At 31.0% G+C, this 12,924-nt stretch overlaps 1 protein-coding gene across 3 annotated transcripts in view; it reads right to left on the reverse strand.

Moving 5' to 3' along the window:
• Positions 1–12,924, reverse strand: part of LOC106784216 (prolyl 4-hydroxylase subunit alpha-1) — a 273,903-nt gene that overhangs the window by 29,518 nt on the left and 231,461 nt on the right. For all 3 annotated transcript variants that reach the window (XM_014743521.1, XM_014743519.1, XM_014743520.1), the window contains one exon: positions 6,059–6,261. In XM_014743521.1, the coding sequence (XP_014599007.1) occupies positions 6,059–6,249 (191 nt within the window). In that variant the 5' untranslated portion in view covers positions 6,250–6,261. The remainder of the gene's footprint in view (positions 1–6,058; positions 6,262–12,924) is intronic.

Here is a 12,924-nt window from a genome sequence, read left to right on the forward strand (position 1 = left end):
AATATGAAATATGTTGAGATATAAGATTATTTTCTTATTTTTGTACGTAAGAATACGTTCGCAACGTTTTTACGAAAAATCCTTATACACCTTATATGTCACAGATCTAAAGTTATATACACGTATATATATATTTTTTGATAAATGCGATCTATTTATATATAATTAGACACATTGCATATAGGTGCATATAGAGACCTAGCTAGGCAAGTAGTTGTTAATAGTACTCCGATATATAGAAACATAATACAGCTTAAGTAGGTCGGATCGGGAGACAAGGTGCGGCTTGGGATTACGTGTCTGATGCGATCTCTCTCTCTCTCTCTCTACCTCATTCTCTACAGAGAGTCGACGTTCCTAGCATCGAAGATGTGCACCACGTATTATACTCTATATATATATATCTATATGTTTGAGAAATGCATGCGTGTAACACAAGTTACACGTGCTCATGCTCTTGCTACCTTTGAGTCAACAATGCGAAAGCTTCTCCACCTTTGCTTCTATCTCACTATATTCTATGTGTTTGTATGTGAGCTGCTTGTATGCCTAAATTCGATGATAAGTACTTGTCTGTTATCATTCGCTTTCTCTCTCTCTCTCTCTCTTACTATCCTTTTATTAAAATACATAGGGAGATTTCAAAGGATCATATTCGATTAAATTGAAATTATTCACAGTCAAAGGTATACTTTTTCTTTTTCTTTTTTTAATATTATGTATATATTTTAGTAATTACTGTACGATATTATTTATATCATATTGATAGATTACAGCAGGTACTATGATTGGTAAATCTTTTTTTTTTCAAGCTGTTAATCATGGAAATAAATGATTATTATTAGATATTATTTGAATATGCAATAAGGATTCTTTGATATAACCAAGAAAGATATTTTTCCATTTTAAAAATGGTAAAAATTTTGTTCCTCCCTTTCAAACTATTCCTTTAATTTCAAAGAAAAGCTGACTCTCTCCCTTTCTCGTCCGATTAACGCTAAAGAGAAGGAAAATCCTGAAAGACGGGAAAGAGTTTAAAAGAGGACTTCCTTGCCAAGGAACTTTTTCTTGATTTCGAGACTGTGATTACACGAATTCATGCAAATGAAAGCTAAAGTAAAAATAGACAAAGAAATAGAGAGAAAGGTAAGGAAAGTAAAAAGACAATAATATAGGAAAGCGCAACTGTATAAAAAATATTCATTCCCGGTAACATGAAATTTTGTACGTTTCTTTTTTTTTTTTTTTAACCTACAGACCTAAAATGAGATTAAGAGGCAAAAAAGGAGAAAGATAATTCTAATTTGCTCTGAGGTTAGTTGAAGTTCAACAATTATAATTTAGTCACGTGGAAACCATCCCCCATATGGCTAGAATTTCCATGTACCACGTACATATTATGGTTTATCTCTGTATGTACGTATGCACGTAGATACTACCTGTAAAATATTCGATCATACATCAAGTATCGACAACATATTTTCAAAGTGTTCGTATCGACGTTTGACCAAACATTTTTGTGTCCGAAAATGTGTACTATCCTTCATTTTAACATTTTTTTATTCAAACTTGGATAATATAAACTTCAAAGATTATGAGACTACGAAACTGACTGCGTTTAAATTTTTACATGTTATTCTATAGACGATCAACTATTGAATATATTTCAATTATAGTATTAGTTACGTGATTATTAATTTTTGAAAATAAAAAACATGGAAAAGAAATAAAAAATTTCGATACTTTGAGCTTTATCCTTTTATTTAATTTTTAAGGTAACTTTTTTTTATATATTATATAAGACTAAAACATAGTTGCAATCATGAATGTACGCATAAACTAATGTGAACCAAATAATTGGGTAACAGTTATTCGCAAAAACATTTAATTTACAAAATAAATTAGTATTCTAGTCAATATTTTTCTGATTGTCGACTCTTTACTGAATGTTTAAATATTCTGTCTGAAAATTTATACATCATATAAACGAATTCGAATCTAATTATATTTTTGAAGAATAAGTCGAAGAATGCTATAGAGAGTTCGTAACAAAACATTGCAGGAAATACGTAACAATGCACAACGTAAGAATAGCTTCCATGTAATTTTTACAAAATCCTTACACAAATGCACAAGAAAAAATATTGCAAATGAAAGTAACTTATTTTTATGAATCTTTTTATAAAAAATAATTTTTTTTGTTAGAACACAATTTACTAAAGAATAATTAACAGTTAATGCTTAGAAATATGTTAAGTAAATTCAACTTTGCATCAATATCACGTAAAATAGGTGAATATAAATACTTTCTTTTGAAAGAATTATCTTCATTAAAATTCATACAAACGCATATACATACAAATGTCATAAATATTGCAACATTTTACGTGTTATTAAATTAACAATGTGGGATAAAAATCGTGTTTACAAATTATAAAATATTTTTATTAAACGAATTTCCACTGCATCTTATAATAGAATTACGAAAATTTGCGTTTGATATAATTTCCAAAAAAAAAAAAAAAAAAACCGAGGAAGTATATTTATAAATTACGATACACATTTATTTAAAAAAACAATTTATTACCTCTCCTAAAAAAAAATAAGAAAAACAAAAAAAGAAATAATCTAAACTTAATAAACATTCATATCACACCGAATGTCGAAATATATCCGTCTAACAGAGATGAAACCATTTTCAACTTTCAAAATAATCTTATAGTCGTTAAGTTATATTATATCGTAAAGAGTCGTTTCCATTCGACACACATGTAACGACATTCGTCGCACGTAACGTCATTTACAGGTGCGAAATCCCCAGTAACCACGACGATCAGAGTAATAAGGTAGCATTTATTCAAGGATCGTCGTTCGATGAATAGTAACAAAGGTAGAAACCCGAACAAATCTATCGGCACGCAATCTTGTGGTCACCATGCACGTTCAACGATCAGCGAACTTTGAATAGCCGTCGTGAGTGGAAGGAAGGGTGGCAAAATCGGTGGGTGGGGAGGGGAGTAGGGGAAGGGAAGGGAAGGGATCGAATGCAAAAGGGAGGATTGACCGTGAAACCGCGTAAAAGCTTCTCTTGTTCGAAGCTCACTCGTTCGCCAAGAGAAATTGTACCTGCGAGAGTTAAAAACTCTTATACGAAAAACTCAAACTAACTATCTATCTATCTCTCTTTCTCTCTCTGTCTCTGTCTCTCTCGTGCGTGCGCGCGCGCGCGCGTGAAAACTTTTTTTTTAGCCGCTTCGCTGGTTCGTTTTTCCATAAACGACTTTTCAATTTCCATCTATATGCTAATATGAGAAAAATCTTTCGAAGGGACCGAAAATATTGCGAGAAAATCGGAGTTTCGTCTATCTTTCACTGTCCGTCTGTCCGTCTACCTCTTTCTCTCTTTTATATATATATATGTATATATCTCGTTTCGTGCAAAAGTGTCTCTCGTGGCACATCGATACGCGTTAGATAGGAAAAAAAAAAATGAAACTTTAGATAGCATTGGCAACATATTGGAGAAGAAACTACTCTCTGCCTGATGCGAAATTTCCCTATTTTTTTTTTTTTTTTTTTTAATTTTATTTTTCTATATCTTCTTTATATACACGAATATTAATATACATCATGTTACGTTTTGAAGTAATACAGTATATTATTTTTATCCGAATTACTTTCGATAAAAATTAAATCAAATATTTTCAATTTAAAATTTATTTTTTTGTATCAACGCGTTAAATTATATTTATATTTTTTTCGATTAACAATGGTCACCGTTCGTTTTCGGATTTTTTGAATCGTTCGACAGGTCGCGAAATGAAAATAAAAAATAGAAGAAGAAGAAGAAGAAGAAGAAGACAATGAAGAACATATTGAAAATATAAAATAAACAGACAGAGTAGAAAGTAGGGTGGGAAGTGATCGGGTGGAAAGGGGATGGGAAGTCGTTGAGAAGAGTTTCCACCCTGTCACAAGGTAGTAGTTGCACTTCGCCAGTCGTACCATTCACATTGTGCTTACTTTGCGACAAGGTCGAGAAGAGAAAGTATGACATTCTCGTCATTTTCTCTTTCTCTTTCTCTTTCTCTTTCTTTTATGCTTCATTTCATCCCGTTCTTTTTCTATACCTTTTACCTTCCCTTGGGTGTGATTTGGCACGTTGCCCGTTTCAATACCAATATCTCTGACCGTTCAGAGATCACCAAAAGAGGACGAAAAAAAAGGAAAGAAAAAAAAAAACGTAGAATAAAGATAAAGGGATGATTAACGTTAAGATTGTGATTCTACCAACGCCTCTCGATAACGGGAATCTTCGAGAAAATTTCTACCCTTCGAAAATATCATCCCCCTAGGTTGGGTCCGCTTCGTAGAAAATAATCATATATTTTTTTTCTTATATTCATTGTCAATTACGTAGTTAAGGTAATGTAATTTCTAATATTCAGCAATCGAATTTCATTTTGAGTTAGATCAAAAATGGCGATAGATAAAGAGTGTTAAACCACTCAAAGGGGTATAGTTATTTTGTATAGTTACCTTGTACAATATAATCGTAAAACTGTTTTACCAAAACATCCCCTTTTAATAATAGGATCCGTTTATCTGCGACTATAAGTTGTTTTTATGATCACTATTATATCTACTGTTATAATTATTATTATCACTAGTATTGTAATATTGTTATTATTATTATCTTAATTACTATAACCCTTGAATACATAATTGTAATACTGTAACACCTAAATATTCACCCTTTTTCAAAGATAAGGACCCATCGTCCACACTTTCTCGGATTCTACAGATTTTTTTAACTCACATCAGTTTCTTAAATCACACTTCACGTTTTCATTAAATTTCTCATAAATTTATCTTACATAAAAAAATGTAGTCTTGATTTTTAAAAACGTCCTCAATTACAATTTACAAATTCACTATAAGGTACACATATCAATATACAAAGTTTTCGAATTATTGATTGTATACAGAGTATCATATTGTGCATTTTGATTACTTTTGTATTTGCATAAATAATACAAAAAAGATTCAAATAAAATGAAGAATTTTGTTTATGCATAGAAAAGAAAAAAAATAAAGCTGAAATATATTATTTTTCTTAAAGTATATATAAAATCTTTATTTGGTTCCTTTTAAATAATATTTTGTATCGATCTTTTGAACTTAAAAAAAAAGAGCCGTGTTTTATCTTACAAAATGTACGCGAGAAATAAACTAAAGGCTGCCGTAGTATAGTTATCAAAGTTCAAACTTTACGTTCAAAGGGCACGTGTATATATCTTTCTTTGTCTTTCTCACACACACACACACATTCTCTCTCTTTACTTTCCACGATGAAAACTAGGAACAACGACTTCTCGATCTTGCGTATATACGTTAGCTTGAGAATAATATTACAAATGTATGCAACACATACAGGTATAAAACAAAAAAGTAAAGATTGTACGATCTAACGTTTTAAAAATATCAATATTTAGTTATCAAATATTTAGATTGAAGATTGTTAATATTACATTTCCATCTACCCTTATAGAGACACCATCCATTATTATTCCTATCGTTATTAATATAATCGTAATTGTTATTATCTTTTGTGAACCTTAATATTACTGTTATGTTATATAATTATTTTTTTTATTATTAGGTCTTTTTAAATTTAGAATTTAATTTTTATTAAAGCAGAAATTTTCAACGAACTCATTTTCATTTAAGAAAAGAAACTTGTTACGTCAAACGTACAGAAATTTAAAAGAAAAAAGGATATTTAATTCTACGAGAGTATTGATTAGGAGTTCGTAGTTGACTTAATATTTTGTAGATTGTATTTAAACATTTTTAATGTCAATTATTTTGCTCGAACATTGTCAAATTTTCACTTACCCTTATGTATGTAAATTATGTACTTTAGTAAAGTATACTTTTTAGAATTTGACATAAGACGCTTTGGAAAAATCTAGGTACCACAAGAGCACCGAAAATTAACTAATAAGTTTAGGAACTATTGAATTAAGTAAAACAAAATAATATAAGTATAACTTACTTTCTAAGAGTAGCCAATCGTTGTTCCTGAGCTTTAATATATCCATTAAGAGTGTCAATGAGTACTGATTCGGTTTCTAGAAGTTCTTCCATGTCCGCCAAAGCCGTATAAAGTTCAGCCGTTGCACTGATAAAAAGTGTGGTCATCAACATAGCTTCCACAATAATCAGCATCCCTCCGAGTCTCGTCATCTTTGACAGTCTCTAAATTAAAAAAATCCCAAAAAGACACAAATTAGAAAATGAATGTTGAAAATGAAAATAATTATCGAGATTTAAAAAACAAAAATAGTTAAAAAATATTAAAAATTAACAGAGTTATCGTACTGACATTATATAAAAACAATAGTTTCCGGAAAAACGAGTAATTACGAGTAAATTACAAAAATTTTTTTCCTACAGAGTTGAAAAGTTAAGAAAAAATGTGAGATCAACAATTTAATTTTTTATTTACCATATAACTTTTATATAATAACTTTTAAAATTTACTTGGTGTACACCTTTTCCCTTTCCCAAGAGTATTCTTGAACAACATTCTAGAAAACAAGATGACTATCGCAGTAGAAAATTTTTCATTACTTTTCTTTTTTGTTAACAACTTTAACGGGGGGAATTTTGAAACTTCTTTTTTGTTTTTATTTTTTTTTTTTTCTAAATTCAGTTTGAAAGTTCTGAAATGTTTAACGTTGTGGCTTTCACTCGACTCGATCCGGTATTGTTGCGACCCAATAACCACACCCACTTTTCCTTTCATACTCTCTCGGTTTTTTTTTTTCTTTTATATTTTTCTTTGATAAAGAAAAAATTGGGTGAGGGTGGGGGTGGGGGGGTGAAACAAGAGAGAAAAACCACGGCACTAACGACAATAGAATGAAGATAGATGAGTACCAATTAATCACGTACGCGAGATGCGAAAAAATGTTCGAACGGTCCATTCGAACCGTTCACGCTTTTAATCTTCTTCGAAGAAAAACTGTTGACCGTACGCCGCCGTTTTGCTACCACCCAACCAACACCCCCATTTCTCCTTCCCTCGTCAAAAAGTCCAGCAGCAGCTTCGAGTCGTTTTGATTTGAACGAATATGGTCGGATAAGATTGATAGAGTCGCGTGGATCGTTGAATTTAGGGGACCATAAAACCTTACGTGCCCGTCGTACCCGTTCACGTTATACGATAAACATTTTTTTTCATACGATATATATTCAATTTGAAACATTTATTTCTCGATCATTTATTAACGATGTGTATTTTATTATTCGATAAAATTCGACAATATTGTTTGGCTAAATAAATGGACAAATATCGAACAAACGATTCGTTAATATAATTTCGTTTGATCCCTTTTTTTTTTCTACAGAAATATTAACGAATTTTAAATCGTTCGATATTGAGACAATTGTACGTAAATATTGATACGAAAATATAATTTGTTTTTGTAAATTTTCTATAAATTTATATATATATATATATATTTGGATCGTGTATATATATGTTTGAATAGAATTTCGTTAACAAAATAAAAATCGACCGATGATAGTTGAGATTTTCAACTGAAAGTTATCGATGATGACAGACAAATTAAATCATCCCAATCTCTAGCGAATTATCCTTCCAAATCCTTTGCCAAATTCTCAGTTAAGTTCGAAAGTAAAAGATTGAACGATGAACTTCGAAAGAAATAAAGAAAAAAAGGAAGAAAAAAAAAAGAGAACTTTGCACAGTTCAACTTATTCGTCTCCTTTAACGTGATACTAAAGTTTCTCTGATCGGTTTCTTCTTAAAAGTACTTTGTCTCTGGGGCAGGACGCCTCCGGTCACAAATTAAAGAAAAAATTCTCTAATCGAGTTTCCACGGGACCGTCTGCCTCTCTTTTTCTATATACAACGATATTATATATATATATATATACACAAGGTAATACTTTTTAAAAGCTATTAAAGCTTCTCGTTCCATTTAATGCGAGTCAATTCGATTATAATAAATGTAATTACTAAAGAAAAAAAAAAAAAGAAAAAGAAAAAAAAAACAAGAACAAAGTCAGGAAAAATAAAGTTATCATTACAGTATTTAACTTCAACTGAGAATATGAATGAAACGATGAGAAAGTTTTATAATCGATTGAATGTGACATAAAGATTCCCCTTCTCCTTTTTCCCTACCCCCCCAAAAAAAGTTAACAATCAAGACAATGATAAAACGATATCGACGATTGAATGGATATGGAAGATGAATCTAACAAATTGTACATTACCTTAAGATAAGAGAGACACAATTTAACTCGGGATAAAAGTTAGATTAGAAAATTGAACAGAATCGAGGTTTCGGAAAAAAAAAAAAAAGAAAAAGGCAATTGATAGGTATACAAGTTACACCTAACAAATCGACGATTTATTTCGTCACGGTGCCTGATCGTAAAGTCTGTAGTAGAGGAAATGGAAACAGAAACGGTACCTTTTCACCCACTGACTACTATTACCCTCAGATAGTTTACCTCCATCTTTCTTTGCGAGTACTCGGAAGTTCAAAAACTCGAGCTCGAGGGTTAGGGATGGTTGTATAAAGATAAAGAAAGAAAAACAAGCAGACACAGGTAGAAAAGAATGGAAAGAGAAAAAAGAAAGTACGTGAAGAGAGAGAGAGAGAGAGATAGACAAAGTCAACAAGAAAACGTCTCGTACGAGAAAAATATTACGGAGAAATGCATGGAATATATAGAAGAAAACGTACTTTTGAAAAAGCATTGGGCGTTAATTAAGATTAGCAAAAGAACACCTTTTCATAGTGAGGAAAGAATTCGACGGGATTCTCAAGTTCGTTCGTCTTCTATTGTTCCCAGTTTTTTTTTTCTACTCGACTCTTTTTTGCATTCGCAATGTTCGCGAAAGCACTTCGAAGGAAAAACGCGAAAGAAAATGCCACTTTGCATATGAATTCTCTTCAAACACGGCGTGAAAGAGTTTTAGTAGCAAAACGTCTACCCTCCACTTCTTTATTTCTTTGAACGTTATTGAAAATATTACGCAAAGTGTTTAGATAATAAAGAATAATTTGGAAATTTTTCTATTCAATTTATTGTTAAGAATATTAATATTGTGATAACGTGTATGATACGGAAGATTTTTTGTTTTATTAAGTGATTTGATTATTTTTATCTAAATACGTACATAATTATATATATAATTTTGTTTTTATAAAGAAATTAAAATTTACAAAAGATGCTATAATATTTATCGTAATAATCATATACAAATTTATACTATATAAAAAATATAGCCTAAAATATTTTAAGTCGTAAGATTTTTATACATTTTCTCCGTTTTATTAGTATATAAAATGATAATATTAATTATATCAAAAGAAAATTCGTATTTAAGGTACGCAACATGGGCAATTTTTTGGTGGCACGATAATTAATAACTTCACAGAATAAAAACTATACGATATTATAAAAAATATTATGAAACAATTGACACGTATATAAATAGAAATAAGTAGATTATTATATACAAAGGAGAGGAGGGTCTGACAAGGGTTAGAACAACTTAAATTCAGGATTTGATAATGGATTGTGAATGCGAATATGAACAAAAGAATGTAAAGACTTTTCTCTATTGAACAAAGATTCTTTAAATAATTATTAAGTTCCTTAATGGTTCCATCCCTTTACTATAATAATCATTTTATAGTTCCCTTTTATTTCGTCTGGCCTCTCTCTCTCTCTTTCTCATTAAATTTGGTCGTCTTATTAAATATTCCATCGTCGTTCATAGTAGTCAAGTTTATTCGTAATATTGTGTGAGAGAGAAAGAGAGAGAGAGACTATCTTTGTGAATGGAAGAAGTAAATAAAAGTGTTCGAAGAACTGTAGGGAAAGTAAAGGATGACGAGAGAGAAAAGCAGCCCTGCACCATCTTCCAACATATTAAATTAATCCTTACGAGTAGGTACCTTCTCTTCCTTCTCTTCTTTCTATATCTATCTATCTCACTTTCTCTACTTACCGTTATTCTCTTTCTATTATATATACCCCTTTTTCTTTTACTAAACTCTCAAGACAAAATTCAAAAGATCAGGTCGCGCGGGCCGAAAAAAAGAGAAAAAAAGGACGACGGTACTGGAAATTTCATTGAATGCGTGCCGTTAATTAAGCGCCACACCGGAAGAATAGGTATTACGAGAAGAGTATGCCACAGGAGGTATATAAGACGTGAAAGATAAAGAGTCAAGGTATTCGTAGATAAAAAAGATGCCCGAAAAGAAAATTTCGAATAAAGATAAGGTTAACAATGAATCGGAAGAGGAGGAGGAGGAAGAGGAGGAGGAGGATTGTTGAAAGAAATACTAAGAAAGGGTGTCGATACGAATGAATCGTTTAAATATTGATATATGTGCATAAATATTCGTTTGATCTTTCTGTAATTAGAAAAAGGTTAATTAGTTTCCAATTTTTTTTCCTGAAAAAAGAATAAATGAATTCTTAAATAATATAGATTTAAAAAAAAGCTTTTATAAATAAAGAGTTACGGTCGATGAGATCACTATGCCGGTTGTCAATCATTCGGAATTAACTCGAGTCAACGAGCCGTGGAATCGATTAACTCGACCAACGAAAAAAGAATGATGAAGAAAAGGAAAGAAGGAAAAAAAGGAAAAAAAGAAAACAACAAAAAAAAATAACGGACGAAAAGAAGTTCGTTGAACTAGTTGACGGGGGTGGCGGAGGAGGAGGAGGAGGAGGGGAAGTCGGTGTAAGTAAAAACTTCATAAAATTAAATCTCTCGTAAAAAAGTGATCGAAACAAAAATTTTACTCGTCGTTGTGATAATCAAAATAAATTTTGTTCAATTGTAAGAGTGATTTATAATATAAAAATTCATTTCATAATAAGCATTTCTTTTTATATTAAAGTTAATATTTAGAATGCAATTTTTTTGTGATTAATTGTAAAAGACTGATTATCCAAATTTAACGCAACAGTTTCTGCTTATTGTTTTTTGTTCGATTTTTTAGATTATCAGTGATAATAGCGATACTTTAGAAATGATTGGTATTTCTTCATCTAAAAGTGTAAAGATAATTAAACAAATTCTAGGAATAACTGATAATCGATTACTTGTAAGAATTTATCACTTTACGTATATATACATTTTAAAGAATAGATGAGAAAGAGAGAAAGAGAGAAAAAATTCCATTTGAGTAAAGAAAATAATTATAAATTATTCTTTTAAAAAAATCTTCTCTCTCACACACAAATTATGAAATATTATATCATTTAAACTCGTATGTAACAACAATTAACCGGACAATCTTTTTACATTCAAAACTTGTATAACAAACGAGAATTAATATCTTACATTAAAAACAAATAAAATGAAATAAAATATTACTTTGTTTGTAATATCGCAAAGATAATTTTCCAACAATTCGGAAAAATTCTTTCACTCTTAGGTAAGCATTACCGCACGTCATATCTTCTGAAAGTTAATTAAACTTCTATCATTCGATTCGTTCGACGAGAACACGTCGAGAAACGTTAATTCGAACTTTGGAATCGGAAAGCAGTAGCATTTTCGATTAACAAATGTACATACTCGAGAATACTTGTTGAAAAACAAATCGAATAATACATACTACAAAGTAAACGCCCAACTTTTTACTTTTTCATTTGTTGATAAGCTTTTCTCGTATAACGCGTTGTTCCTAACCACCACTCCCCTTTTTTCCTTTCACATTTTCTTTCTTCTCGTCGTCATCGTCCTCCTCTTCCTCGTCGTCGTCGTCGTAGTTGTTGTCGTTTTCCAACCAGCTAGCTCCGTTTTCTCGTCGAACCAACGGCTAATTACCAATAAAGTTAATCTAACGCCTCCAGGTTTATTACACAACCAGTAATTAACCCGAAATCCGAGGAGTTAGTTGTACAAAATTCGACTTACTCTCTCTCTCTCTCTCTCTCTCTCTCTCTTTCTCCCTCCCTCTCTCTGTCTCTCTCTCTTATCATCTCTCTGTTTCTCTCAACCCTTATTTTCTATATCACTCTATCCTTTTCTACGTATCAAAAGAGTCTCCATCTCTTTCTCTCTTGGTCTATCTGTTTCTTTCTTTCTTTTACAGCCACGTTTCTAATTACCAGTAGAAATGAGTTTGTTACGGTACAACCGCAAACCTGTAATTGTCCTGAATTATCCAAGGACGGTCCCCATATTAAATTCGATTCTCTTCTCTAACGAGAATCAACGGTACCGATAGTTATTGTTGTTATGTTAATCCTAAGAATAGCGATAGCGTTAGAAAATATTTGGTTATAACACTGCGAGATAAAAACAATATGTTATTTATTTAACAAAATATTTATTAAAAAACAAAAAAAAAACATTTGTACATTCCGATATACGTTATAACAATATTTTTCCTTTTGCTATTTGTGGTTTAAAAATGAAGAATAGAAAATATTATGTAAGATTTTATAATATAACGGTATAAAAATCGATATCTATTCGAATTATTTTCTTCGCAAAGGTAGAACGGAAGATTCTAACAAATCGAATAGTCGATAGTTAAAAGTCAATGAGTTTGAGGAAGAGGCTGCCGCCAATGAGATTGAAATGATGAAAAAGGGAAGAAATGTTAAGTAGAATGAATGGGATGCCATTGCAAATGAAAGACAAACTCTTACATTAGTTAGAAGGAACAGAAAGAGAGAGAGAGAGAGAGAGAGAAAGGGAAAACGGAAAGAGAAAAAAAAAGAGAATAAAGAAATCAACAGGAGGAAAAGATAGGAATAGATAGATAAATAGATAGATAGATAGATAGATAGATAGAAAGAGAAAAAGGGGGAGAGAAAGATGTCAAACGAACGAAGAGACAG

The sequence above is a fragment of the Polistes canadensis genome, unplaced genomic scaffold (assembly GCF_001313835.1).
Source record: "Polistes canadensis isolate GaletaPanama2010 unplaced genomic scaffold, ASM131383v1 scaffold_32, whole genome shotgun sequence".
NCBI classification, from domain to species: Eukaryota; Metazoa; Arthropoda; class Insecta; order Hymenoptera; family Vespidae; genus Polistes; species Polistes canadensis.